The sequence below is a fragment of the Mastomys coucha genome, unplaced genomic scaffold, assembly GCF_008632895.1.
Source record: "Mastomys coucha isolate ucsf_1 unplaced genomic scaffold, UCSF_Mcou_1 pScaffold22, whole genome shotgun sequence".
Taxonomy (NCBI): domain Eukaryota; kingdom Metazoa; phylum Chordata; class Mammalia; order Rodentia; family Muridae; genus Mastomys; species Mastomys coucha.
The window spans coordinates 32801432-32828455 of record NW_022196905.1 but is presented as its reverse complement, the minus strand read 5'-3'; the positions used below and the strand labels follow the sequence as shown (position 1 = coordinate 32828455).

The window sequence follows — 27024 nt, the reverse complement described above, 5'->3', positions numbered from 1 at the left end:
TATAATATTTTATAAATTTTAAGGAATATGACAAAAAAGATATTGTAGGTATTGAAGGGGGATCTCTGAGAGGAGTTGGGGTACAAAAGGAAAACAAGAATGTGATTTAATTCTATTTACTTAAAATAAGTTTTTAAATGTTAACAAATTCAGATAAATTGAAATCATGTAACTTTTCTCATTATAATGCAATAAAACTTAAAAAGAAAAAAAAGAAATCTGATAGAGAAAGAGGCAGAAGGAAACATGGGTGCATAGAACTTAGGAAAAGGAAGATTCTAGAAAGTCCCAGGAATAAGAAAAGTGGTTGATTGCCTCAAACCTGAGGGACTGTTGGATATAGGACATCTGTCTCTGGGAGGGTCACTGTCCTAATTGGGGTTACTAGAACTGTGGTGAAATACTATGGCCAAAGGCAAGTTACAGATGAGAGGGTTTATTTAGCTTATACTTCCACATCCTAGCCTATCACTGAAGGAAGTCAGGGCAGGAACTCAAACAGAGCAGGAATCTGGAGGCAAGGGGCCATAGAAGAGTGCTGCATAGTGGTTTCTCCTCATGGCTTGCTCAGCCTGCTTTCCCCAGCCCAGGGATGGCACCACCAACAATGGGCTGGGCCCTCCCATACCAATAACTAATAAAAAAAAAAGGCTCTATAGGCTTCCCTCAGCTGGATCTTATGGAGACATTTTCTCAGCCAAGGTTTCTTCCTCTCAGATGACTATAATCTGTGTTAAGTTAACATAAAACTAGCCATCGAGGTCGCTCATGTCTGAGCCCTGGCCAGTCATCCATCTGCTTCTGCCTACCTGCCTGCTGATGGGTTTCCCACGGTGCATCATGAACGAGCATCCGTGGAGGAAGCAGGGAGAGTAGAGGATCTTGCTTGGCACCCTAACTTTAACCTGAAAGCCTGGAACCTCAGTTGAGTGGTCTAACTCTCAACCACAACTGTAGGTCGCAGACGGAGCCACCATGTACCACTTACTGAGGCTTTGCATCATACCGTAGGTGCTCGCTAAATGCAGATCATTAAATGCACAGATGAGAAATGTATCTGAATGCGAGTCAGGAAGCAAGGCAGTAGCCAGTGTCTCTCTGTGGTGTCTGCTTTCCTGTTCTGACATCCCTTCATGATTGAATTGTGACCTGGATGTCAGATAAATGCTTTCTCTCCCAAGTTGCTTTTGGCCATGGCGTTTATCAGAGCAACAGAAAGCAGACTAGCACAGTGTAATACCTGAGCCTTTGAAATTACCAATGACACAAGAACAAAATTCACAATAAAGAAGAATTACTCAGGGTGACCAGCATCTATCCAGATGCCCTCTTCTTCCATGTCTCTCCACCAGGCCCGGTATCTCCAGGTGCTGACGAGAGAAGAATTGGTCTGTATGGGTCACTTCTCAGCTAGGAATCCATGGCAGCAAGTATTCATAAAACAACAATAACCACAGATGTAGTAGTGTTGCCCAGGTGGCACAGCTGAGTTTCCTCTGCTAGGGGTCTGAGCAGCAAGCGTTTGCCCATCACTGCCCATGTGGGCCCCAGGATTGACACCTACATGTCCTATGTGAGCATGCTGTGACTCATCCATGGCCAGGGGGTGAGCATCTCTCCCATGGTGGCATCTGTCTATCAAGAGGATTGGATAAGGCACACAGGGAGGGGTTGCCAAGGTCATTGGTTTGTCTGGGTATGGCTTTTCCTGGACTCCTCTGCCCTGGAATTTCCACCCCAGCACATGCTGCCACACTCCTGGGCGTGTTTTCAGTCAGTTCAGCTTGCCACTCTCCCATCCTCGGCCGTTAATCATTGATTGCTTATCATGATGGGCATCCAAAATGTTTACAATAACAGCTGGATGCAGCTTAATCATTAATGCTGTTTTATTTCATAAGCTCCCAGGTTTCTATCTGATCGTATTGGGAGCTGATCTATTTACGAGGCATAGTCCGTTTGTTCTTCAGACTAGAGTGGGCGAGGAGGCTCAGGGCACAGGTGAGTTACCAACTTTGGGCATGCTGACTTTGGGCAGCTTTGGGAAGATTGTGCCATTGATGGGAATTTCCAGAGCAATCAGGGGCAAGGATTTGACAAAGGAAGGATTTGAGAACCAGCTTTGCAGGGGTTTGGTAAAGAGTGAGTGAGACTATGCAGATAAAGTATTCAGTGTGATGTCTGGCAAGCTTTCTATAGAAAAAGCGTTGAGGGTAGGTATGGCTGTAGACATTCCTATGTCCCTCCCTCCTGTGTCTCTCCTCCCTCCTCTTAATTGTCCTCTCCAAACCTTCATACCCCCTCTGTCTTATTTTCTCCCTCTTGTTCTCAAAGTCTCCTATGTTCTACATTCAGTTTTTCCAGATATTTGTTTTAGAATTCATGTTAGCGTCATGTAAAGGCAGAAACTAAGCTAAAGGGAGCATTGAATACCAGGAATAAAGCCACAGCCAAGCTCTGATAATCGTGTTTTACTCTCTTTACATTATGTGTGTGTTTGTGGGTATGCATGTGGAGGTCAGAGGACAACTTTCACAACTTGGTTTTTGGTTCTCTCCTTCCTTCCACCATGTAGGTTTGGGGGATTGGAATCGGGTTATCAGGCTTAGTGGCAAGCTCCTGTGTCTACTTGGCCATCTCACTGTGGTAGGATTTTCTGTTCGAGCTGCAAGTGTTAGAGCCGACACTTGTCTCTACTCAGCTCAGCAGAGCCACATACCCAAATGGATGGTGTGCAAGGCAGTGACACAGGCACTTCCAGGAAGGGTGGCCTCTAGGTTGCCTGGCCAGGTGAGGGAGAGAAGTCCACATCCCTTTCTGCTGGTCTCTGTGGCCTGGCACTGCTGGAAGCACCTTTTATTTTTACATTTGGTCTTGGAGTCAGTGCAGGCTCCGATGAGGATCTTACTTCAGCTCTCTGGGACTCAGAGCCAGCCTTTGGGACAAGCTGTGTGGGAGAGACCACTTTTTTGAGTTGCAGTTATTTTCTTTCTAACAGGAGCCAACCCTGCATTGGCTGCAGGATTTCATTAGCAGTCGTGGGTAGCAGCGGCAGCAGGACAGTGCTGGTGTTTTTCTAAACATTTAACAGTGGACCAGCCTAGGAAGTGGTCAGTGGCACTGCAGAGCAGGAGTCCTGGTGTTTCACTCCATTGCACTATTAAACCCATAGCTGTTGGATTTTGAGGAAGTCTGTGGAGAGAAGCATGGGCTGCCATAGTGGCTGCTGGCATTTAAGGGACTGGGCCATTCCCCACTGGAGACAAGCATTCTTCTGTGGGAGCTAACCTTTCTCCTCTTGGGTTCTCCTTAGCATAGCTTCATCCTGAGTGACAGTTTGGTCACCGCAGGCTGAGGGGCAGAGATCTGGTACTTTAGAATTGTCTCCCAAACAGATTGTGTTTATCTTATAGATTTTACTTGTTCCTTATTCTATTTAAGTCTTCCATAGTTGTTCTGAGGGCATGCAGAGTTCTCTAGATCAATACCAAGTGGACTTACTTACATGGTGAGTCACCTTAACTGGCTCTAAGATATCAGCTATTCCACACAGCCTGCATAAACAGGGAACACCATATCTGCCCGCAGAGGCTTGATTTCCCAGTGGGGTATCACCCCATCACTCTAGCTCCACGACCTTTGCTGTGGACTAAGTACATCCCGTGAGGAGCTCAACTGATCCCCAGAGCAGCCCCAGGAGGTTGGCCTTGTTGCCCTTTCCATTTGACCATGGAGGCACCGTGGAGCCAAGCCATTCTCTGCTAATCACCCAGCTGTGTCAGTTAGAGAATGAGGTGAGAACCCCAGGTTCCAGAGTCCATGCTGCCTGCAGCATAAGCTCTCAGATGTGGCCTGGGACACACTGGGTCTAAGGAAAGATGTCCTTGGCTCTGTAGTGGGTTCTGGAGAGTGAGGCCTCTCTAGTCTGGAGCTCTTACAGCTGCATTCTCCATGGGCTGTGGATTTTGCTGACTTAGCAGTTTTCTTCCTGTTCCTTGCTGAAGAGGAGTAGGAGACAATCCCAATCATCTGTGAATGAGGAAGAAGCCCAACTCCTCCCTCACAGCCATCCTGCACAGATGCCCAAACTAGGACACTACAGCATAGATTTGTCATCTAGAGTTAATGCTCGAGAATAACATGACTTCACAAAACAAAACAAAACAAAAAAACAAAACAACCCTCCCAAAAAACAAAAAACCCAAAACAAACAAAAAGAAAAAAATCACATTTTAAGTATGTTTCCAGTTTTGTGTTGGGCTACACTCATAGCTATCCTAGGGTACATGGACCAAAGGTTAGACCTACCTGAGAAAGGGCCAGAAGTATGGCTGCTTATAGCATCTTTCCTAGAAAGAGTGCATATATTCCTCATCCCATTCTAACACTTACTTGGTCCCTCATAGCACAAAAGCCTCAGGGTTTCGGACTTGCTGAGTATCTGTCCACCCTCACGGGTCCATGGTCCTTTCTCCTGGACCTGTCACACGGGCTCAGCACTTTCTCTGATCTCACCCACCTCTGTCCTCACCCTTTCCTCCACGCCCGTGACTGCTGCCTGCACACTCTGACCTTGACCTCTAGATGACTCTAGTGTGTGCAGAGCTACACTCTGACCACAACTAAGGTCACATTTTCTCTAATCTATTTCCAAATTTAAGCCCATGGTGGACATTGTGAACTCACTGATGTTGAATGTAAAGCTGCTCTGGGACTGCTTCGAGACACACACCCGTGCGGGTTCCTGCCTTCCCTTTGGTTGGCTTCATGCTTCATGTTGACGTCACTGGGTATGGAATGCAGACAGAGTGGGTTGGGAGGCAGACCGTGCAGGACAGCATGGAGAGGTCCAGGTGGTCTCAGAACATGAAAGCCATTCACAGCAGTCGCCCATCTTCCCACTTCCAAATCTGCAACCCTTGCCAAGGTTTTACTGTGGTCCATCCTTTGATGGCACACCCTTCCACCTGTGGCTTCTAAGTGGAACTCCTCCTCCACTCCACCACCTCCCAACTCCTCCCCGGCCCCAGATCAGACACTTTCGAATCTTGTGTAGCTGGAGTAAAGAATCAGACACCAAAGCTTAGCCAGGCATCTGGCCTATTCCTCTCTGTCCACTCCTGCACAAGGCCTGACCAGCCAGAAAGGTGTGCAGCACGAGAGCCTGGGGGCTGAGGGCTGGTCTCTGTGTGACTAAGCAAGAGCCAGGGTTTGAAAGACCTGTGCTCAGTGGGGAAGAACAAGCCATTGGAATCAGAACTTCCAGAATCCATTCTGGCTTCAGGACTGTGACCTGTGAAATACAAATATGTACTTCATTACAAAATTAAAGCAACTAAAGTGTCATTAGGTGTACTGGCTGGTTTTGTGTGTCAACTTGACACAGGCTAGAGTTATCACAGAGAAGGGAGTTTCAGTTGGGGAAGTGCCTCCATGAGATCCAGCTGTGGGGCATTTTCTCAATTAGTGATCAAGGGGGGAGGGCCTCTTGTGGGTGGTGCCATCCCTGGGCTGGAAGTCTTGGGTTCTATAAGAGAGCAGGCCAGGGGAAGCAAGCCAGTAAGGAACATCCCTCCATGGCCTCTTCGTCAGCTCCTGCTTCCTGACCTGCTTGAGTTCCAGTCTTGAATTCCTCTGGTGATCAAGGGTATGTGGAAGTAAGCTGAATAAACCCTTTCCTCCCCAACTTGCTTCTTAGTCATGATGTTTGTACAGGAATAGAAACCCTGACTAAGACATTAGGCTAACAGTTTTTTTTTCTTCTCAGTGAAGAAAAAAACAAAACAAAACAAAAGATTAAAATTGCATAGTATCATGAGTTAGGGAGACTACAGCTTTGCTGCTTCTGACCCATCTGTTCATGCATGGAAACATACCTATCCCTGCTCATCCTCCCTGCCCCATCTCCACTCCCCACCCATACCTGCAGTCCTGTATCAGCCCGGCCTCCACTGTCTCCACCTGATGCCTGGCCAGCCGCTTGCCTCCTGTGCACCTGTGAGCAGTCTGAAGCCTCTTCCCAAATGCCAGCTCTGTGATGGCTGCTTGAGAGAAGGTGGCTTGGCTCAGGACCATATCCCTCATAACTAGGATACTGGCACTTAGTGTTTTCTGAGTGCTCCACACACAAATCCTGCCTTTGGATTTGAGTAAGAGGACACAGACCTAGTCTATATACACACAAAGCTTTAACATATAAAGTCTTAATTACCAGTACATCTGTTTTTAATGTCAAATAATACATATTCACCTTTATATTTTTCCTCACTCGTCAAATATAAATTTGCTCTGAGTATTTCTTCCTGCCATATGTTCTTAGACAACAGGCTTTTAAATAAGATTTTATTTTAAATTATGCATATGAGTTTGTGTCTGTGAGTGCAGGGTCCCTTACAGAGGCCAGAAGAGAGTGTTGGATGTTTTAGAGCTGTAGATAAAAGCAGTTGTGAGCTGCCTATGTGAATGCTAGGAACTGAACATGGGTCTTTGCAAGAGCAAGCCAGTGAGCCATTGCTCCACCCCGAGATAACATTTTTAAAGGACTATTAGATGTTCTATGGGTTGGGAAGATGCTCAGTCAGTTGAGTGCTTGGTGTGCAAGCATGAAGACCCGAGTTGGGAACCCCAGGACCCAAGTAAAAAGCGGGGCATTGCAGTAACATCCATAACCTGAGCATAGGGGAGGCAGAGACAGAGGCATCCCCAGAACTCGTTGGACAGCGAGACCAGTCAAATCTGTGAGCTTCAGACTCCGTGAGAGAGCTGGTCTCAGAAAATAAGGTGGAGAGTGATTGAGGATAATACCTGACATGGACCTCTAGCCTCAGATTACATGTGTGTGCACAGACACGTCCACACATATGCACAGACAACATGCATGACACATTATATACCAAGTATTTGTAATACACACAGAGAAAACACACCACACACATACAACACACCACACACACACACACACACTTCCTACTATGGATGAACTGTAACATATATAAACTTTTCTTGTTCTAGGACTAGCAGTTAGACAGATCCCCAGTAGACAGACAGATAGAAAAAGGGACCACAAGCAGTTTTTAAAACATGGCATTTTTCCTATTTCTTCCTCATACTCCCGACCAGAAATAAAACTCTTAAGGCAGCACTTCTCAACCTTCCTAAATCTGTGACCCTTTAACACAGTTCCTCATGTTATGGTGACCCCCAACCATAAAATTATTTTAATTGCTACTTCATAATTGCAATTTTGCTACTATTCTCACCTGTAATGTAAATATTTGTATTTTCCAATGGTCTTAGGTGACTCCTGTGAAAGTGTTGTTCCCCCTGGCTCCCCACAAGGGGTTCACGACCCACAGGTTGAGAACTGCTGCCTTAAGGCCTGGTGGATTTTTTCTCTGGCCAGCAGGGATCCTCGCCTGTGTACTGACCTGATGGTTTCAAGGCAGGCTCAGAACGTGCCTACTCAAAAGAATGGGCCTATCAACCTCCTTTTCTTTGTTCAAACTGACCAACCCTGAGTTAGGGGAGAAAGACCACTTGAAGATCCTTAAAGCCCTAACATTCAAGGAGAGAATGGGTCTTGGCTTCCTGAATCTACCCTCTGATTCACAGAGGGACTTTTTGAGTGCCTTCTGCTCTCTCTCTCCCCTCTCTCTCTTTCTCTCTTTTTCTCTCCCTCCATCCTTCCTTTCCCCCTCCTCCTCCTCTCTCTCTGTGTGCAGCTATCTCTCTGTGTGTGTGTGTGTTTTCTTGCCCCTAATAAAAGTCTTTCTTCATGGGCAGACACTGTTTGCCTTGTATGAAATTTCTCCTGCTTCTTTAACTGGCAATGAAAATGAAGCTAACCAAGGCCAAGACCCCAGAATGCACCACACAGTCACCATTGCAAATACCATTTCCTAACATGGAAAATGTTGCAATGAATAGCTTTGGGTTGAAACCTTTGTGCTCAGTTTTTTTCTTGTCCCTGGATACAATTTTACAAATGCCGGCACAAGTTTAGCTAAAGCATACAAATTGGTCTGAAGCTTTAAAACATTTCAAAACTCTAGAAAGCTGGCAAGGCTCACCACTTCTGTCACCAGGGGATTTGGGTTACCGTTTGTTTTTGTTTTGTTTTGGTTTGGTTTGGTTTGGTTTTTGGTTTTTGGTTTTTCTTTGGTGATGCTAACTTGACAGGTGAGATCTAACATTTTGTCTCAACTTCCACTTGGCTTCATTTTCCCTCTGGAGGCAGTCTGATGTTTCCAGCATGTGTCTTTGTGGGCATGACCTTTTGAGTGAGGCTGCTGCAGGGAACAGCCTGCATTCTGCAAGCTAGGGGGCAGGTGTGGGAAACAGAGCCATTGCCCTGTCTCATGTTTCCTACATGGAGATGTGCCAGAGGAGACCAGCTCTCCCCAGGGATCTGGGGTCAAGTGAGGATACTGCAACATCTCATCCTGGTGTCCTTGCCTGAGAGCATCTTTTGGCATACCTCCTATAACTTCGTCTTTTTTGTACATGGGGTACTGTGGCTTGAACCCGGGACTTCATACATGCTAGGCAAGTGTTCTAGCACTAAGTTACATCTCCAGCCCCTTTAAAAAAAGTTTTATTTTGAGACAAGTTCTCACCAAGCCAGACTCACTGTGCAGACCAGTAGGGCCTAGAACTTGTGATCTCAGTCTCCTAAATAGCTGGAGTAACCTCTGGTACTGCCAGCTCCACTAATTTACTCATCGATGACAGTAGGTGGCTAATGATATCCTTTCTTTTGCTCTTAGGAATAACAGAAGTCCAAGACCATGAAGCAGAAGGGCCCAGCAGAAAACAAAGAAAGCCAGCAAGTGAGGAGAAAGGTAGCCAGTCCTACTCCCTTGTTTCCCCTTTTCCTGTGCCTTCGGGTAACCAGAATATTCATGCTCCCTCCTCCAGGGGGTCATGCTGGCATGACAACAGCAGAGAGCAGGGGGCTGAGGGGAGAGCAGTGAGGGAAACTGTGGACTATGCATAGGTCTGACATGGGTTCTGCAGGGTTCTGCAGGGAGATGGTCATCAGAGTCTCTCTATGCTGTAGCCTGGACTTCCAAAGGACAAGTAGGGAACACTGATGATGACAGGAATGTGGTAGCTGTCCTTAAATTAAAGATACATTGAGGAGCTGGGGTGATGGCTCAGTTGGCAGACTATTTGCTGCATAGAACCTGAGTAAATGTCAGAAGCAGTGGGAGGTGCACATCTGAAACTCTAGTGCTGAGGCAGAGGGTAGGAACTGCTGGATTCCTGGAACCCACACACCATCCAGCTTAGAGGAATTGGGGAGCTCCACATTCTGTGAGAGAACCTGTCTCAAAAAATAAGGTGAAAATGAGGGGAAGCCATCTGACGTCAACCTTTGGACTCCACACTATGTGTATGCCCCACCCCACATATACGCGTGCATGTACACACGAACGCACGCACACATGCACTCGAAGTTTCAATAGGCATGAAGTGAAATCCATCCCTGCTCTACCTGTTTCTGCCTCCAGGAAGTTTTTAGTAGAAGGTCTCCCCAATAGGATAGAGGACACTGACAGAGATCATTCCTTCAGGCAATAGGATTTATTTAATGCCAGAGAGGACATGGCAGGGGTTCAGAAGAAGAGAGAAGGAACAGGGGAAATGTCGGGCCACTGGGGAAGATATGAGAGACTGCTTTAAAGCAATTGGGAAGGGGAGGCATTGGGGATCATCTTACACTGTGGGCAAATGAGAAATCTAGCAGATAGGGGATGTCTCTGTAGAGAAAAGCCACCTCAGGTGCTTTCACTGGGAGACGGAGGTGCCTTAGCCCTTTAATAGCTGAGGTCTCTCTGTTCCTTAGTTCCTGTCATTTCCCTGGAGTTTGACCACCTAGGGAGGTTGCCTTACAATTGTATTCAGGCTGTTTGCCTCTTTGTAGCATCAGGAAGCAGCTTCAGAATAAACTAAGAGACCTGCTTCAGGAGCCAGAGAGATAGCAAGGGACCCCACATCTGGGATTTACCATAACCTGAAGTCTGAAGGCTCCAGGGAGCTTAGCACAGACCTGTCCCTGTACCCCGCTGTGGGATGCCTGCTAGTGTCTGTAAAATGGTGGGAACACCAAGTCTGCTTGGCTCAAACCTAACACTTAGCAGCTTGAGAAGATCCCCTCCCTGCTTAGCTTACAGCCAAAGTAACCCCGCCGTGACCTCTACATGGACACCTATTCCCCCACTCAGTTCTCTTGGTCAAACTGTTCTTGGCAAAGAATAGAAGTGAAGAAACTAGCAAGTCAAGGAATATCCATGTGTTTTTCCAGAATAGAAGGGGGGTTTCAAGAAATTTGAACCCGATCTCTTCCTCCTATGGCTCTTTTCTGTTTTTAACCCTAGTAATGCTCAACTATCATTGTGTGTGTATGCTCATAAATGCACGTGTGTGTGTGTGTGAGAGAGAGAGAGAAAGAGAGAGACAGAGAGACAGAGAGAGACAGAAAGAGAGACAGAGAGAGAGAGAGACAGAGAGGGACAGGGAGAGGGACAGAGAGAGGGACAGAGAGAGGGAGAGGGAGAGGGAGAGGGAGAGGAATACAATCACTCAGTTACCCTGGCAGCCCTCTAAGATTCGATTTGAGATAGTCTGTCTGAAGAGGGATGTCTGATCTTCAGGGATCCTGTCCTCCGATAAGGGTGGGGTAGAAAGCCAGTTAGTTCCCCAAGACAGCCATCGGGGTGACACGGGACCTTGGCACCCTCCCAGCTGTTCTTGCACGTGCATGTTGACCGCCTGTATGCTGGTGCCCTTGAGCTTGTACAGGGAGAACCGGGGAAGGTTTAAATTGGATAGGGGTCACCTGATGCAATCTCAGCAAGGTTTTAATAGCTAATGAGACCTGTTGTTGCAGTAGAAAACAGGACAGAGGGAAGCTGGGTAGTGGGTGAGGAAGAAAGGAGACCATGACTGTGAAGTCAGTGTGACGGAGTATGGCTATCCCTGCTCTCTTCTGCTGACCCCCTCCTGCACCTTAGGTCCCAGCCATGTAGGCGTTTTTTCCTGTCACCAGCATCAGCTATCTGTACCTGCAGGAGGTGTCCCTCGCTGAGGAATATCAGGTTGAGCAATTAGCTGGGCTCTGTGAATTCCTGGCTGAGAACTGAGGCTATTCTTTCTGGCCTGGTGTGGTTCCTGATTTTCCTGGTCAGCAGTGTCTCCTTGCGTTATCCTGGACAGCATTGTCTTATCTGGGGCTGGATGCCTTCAGGTGCATGTGACAATCATGTCCCCAAGCAGTTTCCCCTCTCATATTCTTTATCTCCATGTGTCCTTTCCAGACACAGCTTCTCAGAGTCTTGTGTGGGGACTTGAACCCTGCCCCTCACCTCCTACGCATTCTTCATTGACCAAGCCCGCTTCTGTCCCCTCCCAGCCTCTCAGAACACATAGTTTATGCAGCCTGTCCTGACCATAAAGATACTTCTCTGACTGACACTGGAGCAAACTGGCCACAGAGTAAATTGATTCTCAGGCTGTCCTGGTGCATAAAAATGTCGTTGTCTCTTTATGCTTTTATTGAGCCAGTAAGGACCTACAGAAAGGACCCACAGACATCGATGCACGCTGCTCTGTCCATTTGCTCTTTGAGCAGCAGAACTGATTTTGCAGAACAATTAGAGAAAGATCAATATTTCATTTTGCCCCGGCAGAATGTAAACTCAGAGCACTGTCAAGACTCACCCGTGGACACAGTTAAGAGGAGGAGTCAGTGCTGGAACGCACCCAACTTCTAAGGAGAAAGCCAATGCCCTTTGGCCTTAATTCTTAGGAGGTTTCTCTGGGGTTTGCCGACTGCCCCATCCAGAGCTATGGCCTTGTTAGAGAGAATCATGAGGAGTGGGGGAGCCAAACAAAACAAAACGAAACCAAAAAATACCATGACTTGGGTGTAACTCCGGGGAGACCAGCTGTCTCAGTTGCCTGGGAGCAGGGGAGCAATGTTGTGCTCGCTTCCTGTTCAGGCATGATCACATAGCCACGTTTCCTGCTCTGCCCTCCTTCCTGTGGACTCTGCCTCCTCACTGCAGAGATGCCCTGGCAAGTCCAGGGTCCTGGAGCCAGGAAGAAAGAAACATGGATTCCAGGGAGCTTGCTTTAGCTTCCTTGATACCTGACACCAGTGGCCCTGGGGAGCTATCTGTGGGTCACCAGCAGAGGAAGACAAAGGTAAACACAGAACTGCTTCTGTCCTGTGGAGAGTGCAGGCCTGGGTGGCTGCTAGGGGACGGAGCTCAGCCCCTGTCTGGCAGCTGTGGAGCATAACACCTGGGAGCAGGAACGCTGGAGTTGGAATCCTGTACTCTGTCTTGTTAGCCTTCACTCTCTACCACCCTGGGCATCCCGTCAGGGCGCTGAGAATGAGGTTCTGGTGAACAGCTGTCTTGTGTTTGCTCGGGGCTGGCTGTCTTTTCTTTCCTGGGGCAGGCGAACAATGATACTCTTGGTCATAGATTCTTCTTCCCTGGGATCAGTGGGGAGAAGTGTGTGTGTGTGTGTGTGTGTGTGTGTGTGTGTAAAGAGAGAGAGAGAGAGAGAGAGAGAGAGAGAGAGAGAGAGAGAGAGAGAGAGAGAAAGAGAGGGAAGTGGGGGGTCAGGCTACAGAAGAATAGTGAACCAACAGGCCACAGAGAAGCAGGGAACCCCTGCTTCTCTGTGAAGAAGAGGGCTGAGGCAGGAGATAGCTTCCACATGCCATTCTCCCTTGCCTAGCACGACCCTTCCAGACTTGATGGGAGTACTTCACCTTTAAGAAGATAAGAGTTGAGAGCCAGGGGGAGGCAGCAGGGTCTAGAAAAGAGGCTTAATATAGCTGGTGCCAGGCAGTTCCACCATACCACCAGCAACTACCCAGGGCTGCCTCAGCAGCAGGCCTGGCGCCAGACACAGGAGACAAGCAGCATAGCCCCAGCCCTCAGGCTGTGTCCCACACCCTGGAATCTGACACAGGACATGTGTAGTGCCAGGCCCTCTTCTTCTTGTGCAAATCCCTCCTCATGCTGTGGATTCTATTATCACCCTCATCTTAAAGATGAGGAAGCTAGTCAAGGAGTGGCCATGTTACTGCTCCAAGGTTACGCTGTGGAAGCTGCAGTGTTAGGATGCAAAGTTGAATCAGAGATAAAGATGAGAGATGGCAGGGTGAGGTGGGGGGCAGGGGGCAAGGGGAGGCACATGGGTGGCTTTCAGGAGGCTTTTCATAGGTAGGGGCTTTGGCAACGGGTCTCAGGTAATGAGAGAGCCTCTAAGATTTTGGGTGGGCAGGGTGCGGAGAGCTAAGCTTGTCTATTTTGGCAGAGGCTGAACCAGAGGGAAGTAAAGAGAAGTAAGAGAGGATCTCTTTTTCTCTTTCTTCCTTCCTTCCTTCCTTTCTTTCTTTCTTTCTTTCTTTCTTTCTTTCTTCCTTCCTTCCTTCCTTCCTTCCTTTCTTTCTTTCTGAAATATTTATTTATTTATTTTATGCATATGAGTATACACTGTAGCTGTACAGATAGTTGTGAGCCTTCATATGGTTGTTGGGAATTGACTTTTAATACCTCTGCTCGTTCCAGTCGACCCTGCTCGTTCTGGTAGACCCTGCTCACTCAGTCCCTGCTTGCTCCAGTCCAAGATTTATTTATTATTATAAATAAATACACTGTAGCTGTCTTCAGACACACCAGAAGAGGGCATCAGATCTCATTACGGATGATTGTGAGCCACCATGTGGTTGCCGGGATTTGAACTCAGGACCTTTGGAAGAACAGTTGGGGTTCTTACCCACTGAGCCATCTCTCCAGCCCCTCTTTCTTCCTTCCTTCTTTTCTTTCTTTCTTTCTTCCTTCCTTCCTTCCTTCCTTCCTTCCTTCCTTCCTTCCTCTCTTCCGTTCTCTCTTTCTTTCTTTTTGAACTGGCTGTGTCTAGCAGTCCACTGCTTTTTCAGCAGCAGTATTGTTATTAAAAGCCCATTTTACATACGGACAAGTTGAACCCCAGAAACTTCTAGTCTCTGCTCAGATACCCACTACTCTATGGCACTAGAGTCTAACAAGATGAGACTAAGGGCAGAGCATGGAGTTGCTGTTAGGAGCCACTGAAGTTTCCTAAAGTATACATCTGCCTGATCTTGGTCCCTAAACTGGACATTGTCTTAGTACACCCCCAGGGGTGGCAGGACCTAACACCTACAAAATACATGCCTGTGCACACAAATACGTTAAGTGGTGGCTGCAAGAGCCCTGGTTCCTTCCATCAGACCACAGGCCTGTGGCAGCTCTCTAGTCCCCAGCAGGTGCCAGCTGGTCAGCCTTCCTTCACCTAAGTTCCACGTGTTCGTGAGCATGGCCAGGTCCTGGCTGTGGTCACATTGGATGAGGTTGGGACAGGAGTACCTGGATGCAGATCTCATATTCCCAGCGTAAGCCCTGCCTGCATACATCTCTAGCTGCAGGCCCTTATTCTTAGGTGTGCTGATCAGCTTGTAGGCCTGGTGCTTTGGCCTGGAACTGTGCGTGTGTGTACATGCACGTGAGTGTGCCTCTGTGTGGCTATCAGCCTTCTCAGACCCGCTGTGCTGGTAGGGAGCCTTGTCCTGCAATGGGGACCAGCTCAGCTCCAGGCTGCTCCTCAGGCAGCACCAGGGACAGCTCTGAACACCTTCTCTGTGACACTGGATGGAACTGGACTGACTAGGGATTCGGAACAGTACCTGGTGTAGCGTTCAAGGAGTGCTAGCCGCTGCTAACCACTTAGTTTTGTCTTTTGTTCCTGTTTGTTCAGACAGAGGCCATATCCAGCAGAGGTCTGCTAAGTGGCGGGGGGGTGGGGGGGAGGACAGGGGGTGGCGGTGGTGGTGGTGGAGGGGAAGGGGGGAGGGGAAGAGACCCTCAGGCTGTCTTGCAAGAAGAGAGCTACACACTGGGACCTCAGGGCGGGAACTCTGCCTTGCAGCACTCACTCCACCCCCAACTGCTTCTTTTCCCACCTGAATTTCCCTCTGGGATGCCTTCCAGCTAAGGGGGCATCCCACTCTGACGCCCTGCTTCTTCTCCCTTCCCAGAACTGGTCCTTCTCGCTCGTGGTGGCCGCTCTCGTAGGAGCCTTCGGATCCTCCTTCCTGTATGGGTACAATCTCTCCGTGGTGAACGCGCCCACGCCGGTGAGTGTCCGCGCGGTCTGCCCGCCAGAGGGCGCTGCGCCCACGCAGGGTGACCAGCAAAAACAGGGGGTGGGGGGAGGAAAGAGAGAGACAGAGAGTTGTCGCAGAACTGACCGGGCCGGGCCTGAGAGATTTAATGCCAGTGCAAGGATTTTAGGAGTTTGGAGCACATGGATTTGTCCTTTTTAGTTTAAATTTTATTCACGCTCAGAGCCATTTGTTATGACCCACCCCTAGCTCCTGTTTCAGCTTGAGATCAATCCCAGGATCTCTGCTGGTAGCAGGAGAAAGTCTGCCTGAGGCCAGGTTTTCTTCTGCCAGCTCCTGGCAGGATGGAGGTGGCAACGAGAGGGGCAGAGGCTGATGCTGAGCCCAGACTTGCAGGTGGAGGGTGGGGCCTGAGAGGCTATCAAATTAGGGAAACCTGGGGAATGGCTCCAAGCGCCAGGTGGTTGGAACACTGGGCAGGCATGTTGGGGGCAGTCTGAAGCCCATAGAAGCCAGGCTGGTGACTCTGGTATCTTTTGGGCCTTTGCTTTGAGTACCGCCATTCTCCTGTGTCAAATACAGGGGAGCCAAGGCTGGTGGGTCTCCAATAGGATACAGGTGCCACAGGGATGCAGGTTGCATCAGTGCCCAGGCAGATCTGGGTTGTAAAACTTGAGTTAAGGCTGACATTTGAGGAGCTGTCCAAGTTATTTCAAAAATCGGTTCTGATGTTAACGGCTGCTGGGAAACGTCGTCGGGTGTGTCTTCCCGATATCTGAAGCTACCTGTTGCGTCTTAGACTCTGTCATTTCAAGATGAGACTCTGACTTACCTGAATTCATCTCTGTAAAAACAGCTTTGGATATAGACTCTTGGTTCATCTGGAGGGTTCGTCAAGGCATTCACCCAATGTTTGTGAAACATAGATCCATGTGAGATTTGAACCCGGAGTAGTGTGACATTACTGACCCATGGACCACAGGAAGGAGTAGTTTTGTCATTCATTCAACAAATGTATACTGAGTACTCATTCCCGTGCTGGAGGCAGAGAATCAGGGAGGCATTCTGAAGGAGGTTGCTCTTGAGCTGAGTGCCACATGACTGGAAGCATTTCCAATGAGGCAGAGGCAGAGGCAGAGGCGGGGTCGGAGGCAGGGGAACCAAAACACACAAGGCCTGCCTAGCTATATAGGGATGTCAATATGCTGATAATAATGAAGGCGTGACTTACCAGGCCCCGAGGGGGGTGGGGAAGTGGGTTAGGAGAAGAGGCAGAAAGCAGAAGAGGCTGCGATTGAGGCCCAGTGTTAGAGTCCTTACTTGCCCAACACAGGTGAGGCCCTAGGTTCAGTCCCCAATACTGAGAAAACAGAGCCAAGAAACTCCACAGACTGAAAACACTTTAAAACAGAAAAGACGGAAAGGAAGAGAAATAGTGCTCAGATCTGCAGTCGAGGAGCATGACCTTACACTAGGGAGATACAGCAGGTTCAGGAGGGGAGACGAAAGGGGTTTAAGACTTCAACATGGGAATGTGGTGGAATTCAATCCGTTGATGTTACTTACCTTCATTCCATCACAATGAAACAGTAACTTGCCCAGGATCAGCTTGAAGAAGGCAGTGCTAGGCTCCAGACCCAGGTCTGTCTGAATCCAACCCATGACCTTTGGAACCCAGTCACTGGCCACCAGTGCCAGGTTCTTAAAGCATGGGGACACTTGGCAAGGCCAGAGAGGGACAGGGTGAACACAGAAGGAGATGCTGAGAGTCTGTAACACAGGAGTGGCCATCTTACAAGCTTATAGCTACCCTAGAGCAAACTTTGAGGGTGCTACAGCCTGGGACTCGGTGTCACCTACACTCTGTCCTTGGGTGGCTCTTTTTCAAATAGCTCATGTTTTCTTCTTGATTACCTGCTGTTTCTTCTCCACTGTGTCTTCCTCGGCGACACCTTCCCTGACCTGCTCATATGCGACAGCACCTCTGTAACCCTCTCTAGTCCTTCGCTCAAATGATTTCCCCTTGCAGTACTTGGAGTATTGGATACTGCCTGAGAATGAGTATACCCTCGCTTCTGGTCTTTCTTCCTGTTTTAAAACTTAAGTTCTGTGAAGACACGGATTCTCTGATCTTACTGTTTCTACAGTGCCACCAACTAGAACAAGACCCAGCCCAGAGCAAGCATTTACAGAAAATGTGTTCTGATCAGATAAAAAGATAAATATAAGGCTTCTAAAGGACTTTCTCTTCTTTGGTTCTATTTTTTTTGCATGGTAATTTCGGTGGTTGAGAGACAAGTTTCCTAGACCTCTGTCTCCCAGTCAAGTTACTATCAGGCATGAGTCTCCCGTGTGAAAGAATTCAAGCACTGCCTCAGTTGTGTTCACAGATGAGACTCAGAACCAGGTCCAGTTATCTAGTGACCCACCTTTCTGCTCTCCTATGTTACATGTTACAGGGGTCAACAGACTTTTTTTTTAAAGGTCCATGTATGTGGATTAGCAAGGTCATATAATTCTTTTTTTGCAAGTCTTCAACTCAGCCTTTATGGTGAGAAAGCAGCTAAAGACAATATGTAAATGAACAAGTTAGACTGTGTACTAAGAAAACTTTTTTTTTTTTTTTTACAAAAACAAGCAGTGAACCAGAAATCACTGGCTAATCCCTGTATTTGAGGAGAGTGTGAAGGTGCCTGGTGTCTTATTCTCTGGCAAAAGGCTAGCTGGATGAACGGTTAGTTCATGGTCAAAAGTGTGTAATGTCCAACATGGACTGAAGTCATGTTTAGTTTTGTTGAGACAGAATTTTTCTGTGTAGTCCTGGTTATTTTGGAACTCTCTTTGTAGACCAGGCTGGCCTCTAACTCAGAGATCTGCCTGCCTCTACCTCCCAAGTGCTGGGATTAAAAGCGTGCACCACTGTAACTCAGTTTGGACTGAAGACTTTCTGTGATGTTCCTCTCCCAGGATTTCACCCTCTTGCCAGAATTTTGGTGATTGCCCAGGCCTGTGTCTTTTTGTTTGTTTGTTTGTTTCCAGTAACCACCTCTATCATCTGTCTTTGTGTATTATCTATCCATCGATCTATCTAGATGTCTGTCAAAAGCATTTGGATACCCTTGTTGTAGGCTGCAGAATCTGAGACTAATTTACATGCTAATCAGTTGTCTCTGAACATTGCATAGACTCTCAGGCAATGAGACTGAAGGTGCTGATCTGGCACATGGCAAATGGCCTTATATTAATACTGTTTAAGCATTGACTGTAAGGAGGAAAATGTAGCTCTTCAGGGGCTGGTTTTGTAGTACTGTTAGAAGAGTCTGATGAACAGAGCTGCAGAGGGAGATAAGCCTTGGCTCATGTGGCCTCCCCATGCCTGGACTCATCAGAGAGGCCAGGGAGGGTTGGAAGGAGACATTGCAACTTCAGTAAGCTGTCTGAGCTCCACACACAGCTCTCTGGGGGCTGAAATGAGTATTTTGTCATTGGGCAGGAAGGATTGTTCTAGGGTTGGGTAGAGTGACATTGTCAGCAGGACACCTGCCAAAGCCCCCTTTGACCTAATACTACACTGAGCCAAGAAGAGCAGAACTGGGCAGAAGGACCTCTGTGGGAGCTTCCACAAACAGCCACCAAGAGGGATGCAGTCAAGAGAAAGGAGAGTGCAAGCAGAGATGCTCAGTTAGCTGTGGATGTTTGTTTTTGTGAGACACTGTGCTAGAAACAGCTGGCAGGCTGATGGAATGGGGTACCCCCAAACCCAAGACCCACCTCCCTAGTACTCCACTTTCTGCCCTCTTTCTTGCTTTCACCTCATCTTGTTTGGCCATTGTAAAACAACAGGCTTAGGAAAAGAGCTGGAGATGTAATAACAGAACCCCCAGCATGATGAATCACTTCCATTCATCTGGACCATGTCTCTTGTTTGTCTATAGACCATGCTAGGGTAATAACCCCATGGTGCTAATGAAGGTGTGGGGGGGCAAACAGTCGCTTGGGACAGCCTGCTCAATCATCCCAACAGCCAAAGCCTAGGTTCTTCCCAGAGGTCCCTGGGAAGTCTTCATGTAAACCTGCTTTTCAACATGTCAGCACATAGGCTATTTCTTGTGGCGCTCTCTCCCTCGGTGTACCCCGTCCCTCCACTGCCTCCACCAGTGTCTTATTTATATAATGAGCATCCTTCCATGCATGGGTAAGTCTCCATCATGGGTTTTTTTCACAGTGTATTGCACATCTCTAAATCAGAGCTGTCACTTCTAATTCATCTCTAAGAAGCTGCTATGTTATTTAAATTGGGAGCATTGAGTCTCCACTGGGTGTGGTTTGGTTTGATCAAACTGTTAGGGCTGATGACTGGCAGAAGTAAATAAAGACCACAGTATCATCATGCCTCGAGGGAGTCCTTGCTCAGAAGGATAAGGCCAGTGGCCACTATCATTAGAGAGCTAGGAGGCTGACCCAGGCAGATGACAGGTGGAGAAACATGGAAGAAGAGACACTGTTGGTAGTAGATGCCATTGAGACATAGTGAAGACCTACTATACACCACTTTGGTGTGGGGAGCCAGATGACATGAAGTGGCTCTGCTGGGCTTCTGTTACGCTTATGGCAAAGGAGCCTTGTCAGAGGCATCTCTATCCATTGTGAGTGCTGACTCTTTGCAAGCCCCCTAAGTGCCTCTGGCTCTGTTAGCCAACACTTAAGTCCTCTGGACCACCCACAAAGTGTTCTATTTCTGTGTGTATTTATAGTACCCCTGAGAGTCACTGCAGATGAATGCATGCCAGGGTCTTGATGAATCCAGCAGTGTTAATATTACAAACCAAGCTGCAAGGTAATTTGTGTTCCATTGCCTGGCATTTCCTGCCATCCTTTGGAGGAGAATTGTAGAGCTCAATTTATTGCCAAAGCATGGCCCTTGGTTCCTTAGGCTGAGAGGTAGTGGTGAATTATTTATAGATTCTCATACCTCAGAAGCAAATGTGTGTAGGTCTCTCTTATTTTGCAGACATAGAAATATAATGATATTGATTCCTCACCACCATCTCCCTCTCTGTCTGGATTCTACTGTGGGACTTTAAGGACTCAGGACTGGGCCTTTTATTTTATTCCTTTAAATCTTCCCAGTAAATCCTTGAAATGGGCAATGATATTAGTTGCAGGACCTAATTTTCAGAGAGATTAAGTAACTCATTCAGGCACCCAGCAGATAGGTGGCAAAGATGCAAATGGAACAAAACAGATGCTATGATCCCTGGCCCCAAGAACACTGTCCAGAGATATGAAACTTCTGCTGCATCAGGCCACAAAAAGGTCACAAAGGTCACAAAAAGGACTCAAAGGTATAAGCAAGTCTTGGATTCAAAGTGGTCAAGTCTCCATTGGTGCCTGTCCCTTTACCTGTGCCTCTTAGGGCATTTCTTTACAGTTAAACTTTAGTTAGCACTCCTTATGGGGTTCTATCAGCTCACCATCTTGTACCAAATGCAGAAGCTTCCTCCCTGCACCACCCTGCTCTTATCCTCTCTAAACGTTGGATGAGTCTTCAAGCTCTGACTACTGTGAACTCTCCAAACAATAACTTACAGCTGTCTATCCACACTCAACCCCTCTAGGAGCTACAGGACTAAGTGAACACTTATAGCATGTGGGTAAAGCCACATAGCCAGCCCCTGAGTTGCTCTACAGCCTTTCTCCTGATCTGGAGACCCACGAGGCCATGTGTAGCTCATTTATGCCCATACATGATCTCCAGCTTTTACACCTTGTGTTTCCTTTGTCCATAGTGGTCCAGCCTGAACCAGGTCTACCTGCCTTTTCACTTCCCTGGTCTCAGCCATGTGGCTGGACTCTGTAGTCACAGATTTTCTTGCTCATGTTGTCATGGTAGACTTGTCTTCATCGGCTCTCATGAGAGATAGGAGCTTTAGCATCAGAAGGCAGATGGAGATCTGATTCCCTAGGTAAGGAAACAGATGTATAGAGACAGAGAAAAAGAAACAGGGTAGACCTCTTGGATGTAGGGCCAGTGAAATAGTAAAGCATGAGAGGCAGGATGAGGGTGGTGTAGACTATCACGGTGGCCTGAAAACCAACTTGGTTTGCAGGATGTTTTCTTCAAATGAAAGCTGACCATTTCCCCCAAAGCATTACAAGTAATCGTTAGGTAAATAAAGGTCTATATGTCCGAGCCTGCTCACCCATAAATCTTGCCCCCTTGAAGCTTCACATCACTGTGAGAATAATGCCTTGGGCTTTGTCCTTTGGAAACTCATGGGTGTCACAGTGGCTGTTACAGTGGCTCGACACCACAGCCACTCTTTTTTTAAAACTCTCGTTACTATCAAAGACAAGTGGTGTGGGATTCTGCTCCATAAAGCCTGTGGCCCCACTATTCTCAGTTGCTTTCGAGCCCCTCTGCTGCATCTTGGGCCAGCTAACAGGGACAGGTAGTGAGCACAATGTCATGTACAAAGGTACATGCTCACAAAGTCACTTCAACTTACACTCCTTGGGTAGCGAGTGCTCCTATAACCCTACCCAAGTGCAAGGAATAGAGTTACATGGCTTTGAGATGCAGCATAAGATAACACACAGACTCCATCATGGCGAGGTCTAGCAAGCTCTGTGGGTCTTTCAAACGGGGACACAGATGCCTCCTGCTCAGCAGCCAGCTATCACACTGGCATTCACTGACAGCTTAGCTAAGCAAGTCAGCAAATTCTAGACCCAGAAAATAGACCTTGTCTCAAACAGACAAATCATATGGCTGCTAAGAAATGACACCTAAGGCTGTACTCTGGATTTTACCTGTCTGTGCACCCATATGCACATTAAAAAAAAAAAATAGTTGGCGGGTTTGGAGAGATGACTCAACAGTTAGGAGCACTTGTTATAGTTGCAAAGGACCCGGTTAGGTTCTCAGCACCCACATGATGGCTCATCACCATCTGTAACTCTAATCCCAGGAGTTCCAATGCCATCTTTGTACCTCTGCAGGCACTGCACATGCATGGTACACAGACACACATGCTGGCCAAACCACTCATACCCATTAAAACAAACAAACAAACAAACAAAAAACACCCTTTAAAACTAAGTTTTTAGCCAGGTGGCAATGGTACATGCCTTTAATCCCTGCACTTGGGAGGCAGAGGCAGGCAGATCTCTGAGTTCAAGGACAACATAGTCTACAGTGTGGGTTCTAGGACAGCCAGAGGGCTACACAGAGAAAACCTGTCTCGAAAACCTAAAGCAAACGAAACCAAGCAAACCAAAACAAAACAAACCCCTAACACTTTTAAAAGAGTTGGAAAAGTAAGACATGAGGCTGGGAGGGTGGTGAGGTGAGGGCTCAGGGGAAGGCGGAAGGAGATAGAATGGGTAGACACTGAGCAGAACAGGGGATGGATACGAGCAAAAGACATTGTATAAATAAATAAATTTTCAAGAATAAATAAAAATTAATTTGTAAGAAGAGTTGGAATAAAATAGTGGTTAAGACTGTGTCTCGGCTGAGAGATGGCTCAAGGGTTAAGAACTCAGGCTGCGAGATCTGATGCCCCCTTCTGGTGCGTCTGAAAACAGCTACAGCATTATGCCAGAGCAGGCAGGGCCTGAGCGAGCAGGCGGGGCTGGAGTGAGCAGGGCCGGCAGAGGTCCTGAGTTCAATTCCCAGCAGCCACACGCGTGATAGCTCACAGCTATCTGTACAGCTACAGTGTACTCATATACATAAAAAAATAAAATAAAATAAATCTTAAAAAAAAAAAAAAGAACTCCGGCTGCTTTTCCAGAGGACCCGGGTTCAATTCCCAGCACCCACATGGCAGCTTGCAACTGTACCTCCAGTTCCAGGAGACTGAAGTCCGTTACACAGACTTCTCTCTGAAGGAGAACCAAAAATGCCAGCCCTCTCAGAGGACCGTGGGTGGAGATGCTCCAGTCCAGTGCTTAGAACAGTCCATGGCATGAAAAATGGGTGCCTGTTTCATAATTGTATTTGTTTGATTATTTGGGTTTTTTAAGATTTATTTATTTATTTTATGACTACACTGTAGCTGTACAGATGGTTATGAGCTTTCATGTGGTTGTTGGGAATTGAATTTTAGGAACTCTGCTAGCTCTGGTTGGCCCTGCCTACTCGCTCATCTCTAAAGATTTATTTATTATTATACATAAGTACACTGTAGCTGACTTCAGATGCACCAGAAGAGGGCGTCAGATCACATTACAGGTGGTTGTGAGCCACCATGTGGTTGCTGGGATTTGAACTCAGGACCTTCGGAAGAGCAGCCATTGCTCTAACCCGCTGAGCCATCTCACCAGCCTGATTATTATTATTTTTTTATCATTGTCATTTTGAATGGCTATCTGACACAAAGCAGAAACCCAAGTCTAAGACAAGCATGTCCATAGCCACCTGTTCTGTGTTACGCACTGCAGGTTATCTTGACAGATAGCAGTCTGCAAATCTCACATTCAATGAGTGTTCCTGTGATAAATTAGAAGCCATCTCATCACCTGGCTCCCATGACCACAGACTGTCTCCTGGGCCAGCGCTGGCTTCCCAGCAGGAAGATAAACTAAGGATCTCTGGCAGCACTTTGAAAGGCTTTCCAGGAAACCTAGCTGCGTGTTGTAGGGGGACACGGGTTGTGTGCAGGTCTTCTAGCTTCCAGAGCTTTCTGTAGAGGCTTTTGCTCTGTGATCTTCCAAAATGAAAGCAACAAATCTCTGTAGATTCCCAAAGCAGTACTTGGCAGTTAGTTACTGCGTACCTTGCTGTACCCCACCATGTTCCCAGATGCAATGCAACTCAGAGGGCAAGCGCTGGTTTGGTTTGGTTTGTTTGTTTGTTTGTTTGTTTGCTTGTTTTTTCTCAAGCCCACACCTGTTAGTTCTCTCCCAGTAATTCACTGCTGTCAATGAGGTACTAAGACACTCTAGACCTGCTATTGGGGCCAAGGTCAGAAGCAAGAACAGGCTTCCCCTGCATTGTGGTCCTGTCTGTCTAGTGGCAGAAATGCTACCCTGAGAAGTTCAACACACTCATTACTTCCATAAGCTTCTCCACTGGCCCCAGCCCTGTTTATAATTGCTGTGATCTCTGTGTGCATGGAGCTATAGTTTGTTCATGTTGCAGCTGTAGTGTTTTCCGTTTTGACTGTTGTGTAGTTTGCTTACCTGTTCTGCCATGAGCCTCTGGGTTGTTTCTTGTTTGGGGTAATTATTAGGAGCAATGTCACCGTGGACATTTGAATAGGTACATCCTGGGCCTGTAGGAGAGTTATCCAATGGGATTTTTTTTTTTTTTTTTAGAAGTAGACCTGCTGAGCTGGGCATGAAAGCATCTTTATCTAGGGATCATGTGAGCTCCATTCCAGTCCTGGACATTGCTTCATGTTCTTACTTATCCCTCAATCATCCCTCACATCAGCCCCTACAGGTTGGAGTCAATTCCATCCCATGGGTGAAGACACTGCTTAAATTACGAGCATAGAGCTTAGGTCTGTGAGAGTCAAACCCAAGCTTTTCTTGCTAGCCATGCTGAGGTTTGTGGTCCCATGTTAGTAGCAATGTGTGACCATAACTATCTGGGGAAGTGAACTTCCTTGGATAGCAGAGCACCATGAACCCAGTCTTTGCTGCACATTAGACCCACCCAGTCCCTGCCTCACACAGCTGCAGTGATGAGGATGGAAAGGATGGAGAGAGATAGATCTCACTGAGGCTTCATGTGCATCTCTCCTTGACTAATGATATTGAGACTGCTGTTTCCTAATTGGACATGTGCATGTGGTTTAGGCCTGTGCAGGTCTCTTGATCATTTTTAAATTATACTGGTTTTATTGTTAAAATATTTTTATGTTTATGGGTGTTTTCACTGCATATATGTCTGTAAACATTGCATGCATTGCCCGAGGAGGCCAAAAGAACCTGTCAGATCCCTCAGAACTGGATTTACAGGTTGTGAGCTGCCATGTGGGTGCTGGGTATTGAACCTGGGTCCACTGGACTAATGGTATTAGCTGGTGAGACATCTCTATAGCTCTGTATGCATCTTCTAATGGATATTTTATAGTTCTTAATGTATTATGAAGACTTTTCCTCTCTAGCTATATACATTACAAATATTTTAACTTACTCTGTGGCTTATTTTCTCTTAAAAATAATTTTAATTGCACTATTTATTTATTTGTATGAGGGTATATGCTATGGTACGTGTAGGCCAGAGACACTTTGAGAGACCCAGTTCTCTCCTTTTACCATGTGGGTCCTAGGGATTGAACCCAGATTCCCAGGCTTGGTGGCGATCATCTTTACCCACTGAGCCACTTCACCAGGCCCCTGTCTTCATTTTTCGATTGCGTTTCTTGAAGAAAAAGCTGACTTGAATTTTGACTCAATTCAAGTGAACATTTTTCTTTTATGCTGATTTTCTCTTCTGAAACATAGCTTTGCTATTACATGGTGGCTCTTTTGTCGAAGTGTGAACTTTCAACACATTTCAAAATTGATGTCACTGCACCCTGAAGTCAGAGCTTAGGGCCTCAGGGTGTTTGACTCCCAGGTTGTGGTTTACCAAATAAGCTATGTTGTCACTCCCAAGCCTCAGTTTTCCTTCCTGCAGCATAAAAGACTATTCCCCAGATCCGTTAGAGGAACCCAGTGAGATAAAGGGAGGAGTTGTGTGTGGTGCCAAGCATGCCAAGTATGCCCTGTAAAGATCCTTTGTGTTTTGCATCTAGCAGAGAGCAGGGCAGAAGGAAATAACTCCTCCTGCTGTTTGTTTCCAGTATATCAAGGCCTTTTACAATGAAACCTGGTACAGGAGACATGGACATCCCATAGACCCGGATACCCTGACTCTGCTCTGGTCTGTGACTGTGTCCATATTTGCGATTGGTGGCTTGGTGGGAACGCTGATGGTGAAGATGATCGGAAAGTTTCTTGGGAGGTAGGTAGGGGCATTGTTTCTATTTGGGGGGTCCCTTTTATCATGAATGTAAGGAGTCTAACTCGTCATCAGTGTCCCTATAGGCAACAGGCTCTCATATAGTTAAACTAGAAAGACTTCACTGCACGAAGGGCAGGGAGGGGGCGGAGAGCGGGGGCACCAGTGTCCAGTGGGGAAGAAAGAGGGTGCCAGTGTCCAGGAAGATTGGGTGATATCCAGTGATGAGCAAGGCTGACTGTATGCAGGGGCTGGGTTGTACAGAAACTAAGTGAGGTGAGCAGGGAAGAAATGCCCAGAATCCCTTGTCCTACTGCCTTCTAGTCTGCTGCAGGAAACCAAAGTGCTTAGTTGTTTCCATCCCAGGGGCCAGAGTAGAACAGGGAGGGGCATGGGTCTGGGTCTGGAGAACTGGAGAACACTCAGCACAGAGCCTTACAGGTTGTTACACAGAAGCACAGAGTGACCATCCTTGAGGACAGCCAGCCATTTTGGATGTTTCCCACTGTATGATTGATGGACACGTGGAGAGGTTCAGGTTGTGCCCATCCCAGATAAGGCTGCAGTAAATTAAGTACCCCAAACTCCAAGTTTCAAGCTAGGAAGATGGCTCAAGTACAGCACTTACCTTGTGAGTATTAGGACCTGAGTTCAGTTCCCAAGAATCCACATAAAAAAGCTGGGCACAGTGGCACATTCTTGTAATCCCAGGGATGGCAAGACAGGAGGCCAAGATGGGAGGGCTCCTGGAAGCCATGAGCTGGTTCGAGTAGCTGACTTGGTGAAGTTTCAGGAAATGGGAGACCCTTTCTTAAAAAAAATGTAGGTACCTGAACAATAACTCCTGAGGTTGACTTCTGCCTTTCAAATGCATTCACACAATAGTGCACCCATGTGCAAC

At 47.2% G+C, this 27024-nt stretch overlaps 1 protein-coding gene across 8 annotated transcripts in view; it reads left to right on the top strand.

Moving 5' to 3' along the window:
• Window positions 1-27024, top strand: part of Slc2a9 (solute carrier family 2 member 9) — a 140814-nt gene that overhangs the window by 7339 nt on the left and 106451 nt on the right. For 6 of the 8 annotated variants that reach the window (XM_031341952.1, XM_031341950.1, XM_031341949.1 and 3 more), the window contains exons 1-3: window positions 11940-12207; window positions 15077-15175; window positions 25966-26126. In XM_031341952.1, the coding sequence (XP_031197812.1) occupies window positions 12115-12207; window positions 15077-15175; window positions 25966-26126 (353 nt within the window). In that variant the 5' untranslated portion in view covers window positions 11940-12114. Of the gene's footprint in view, window positions 1-8765; window positions 8841-11939; window positions 12208-15076; window positions 15176-25965; window positions 26127-27024 lie in introns of those variants that run through there. The other 2 variants (XM_031341954.1, XM_031341953.1) reach the window with 1 other exon arrangement.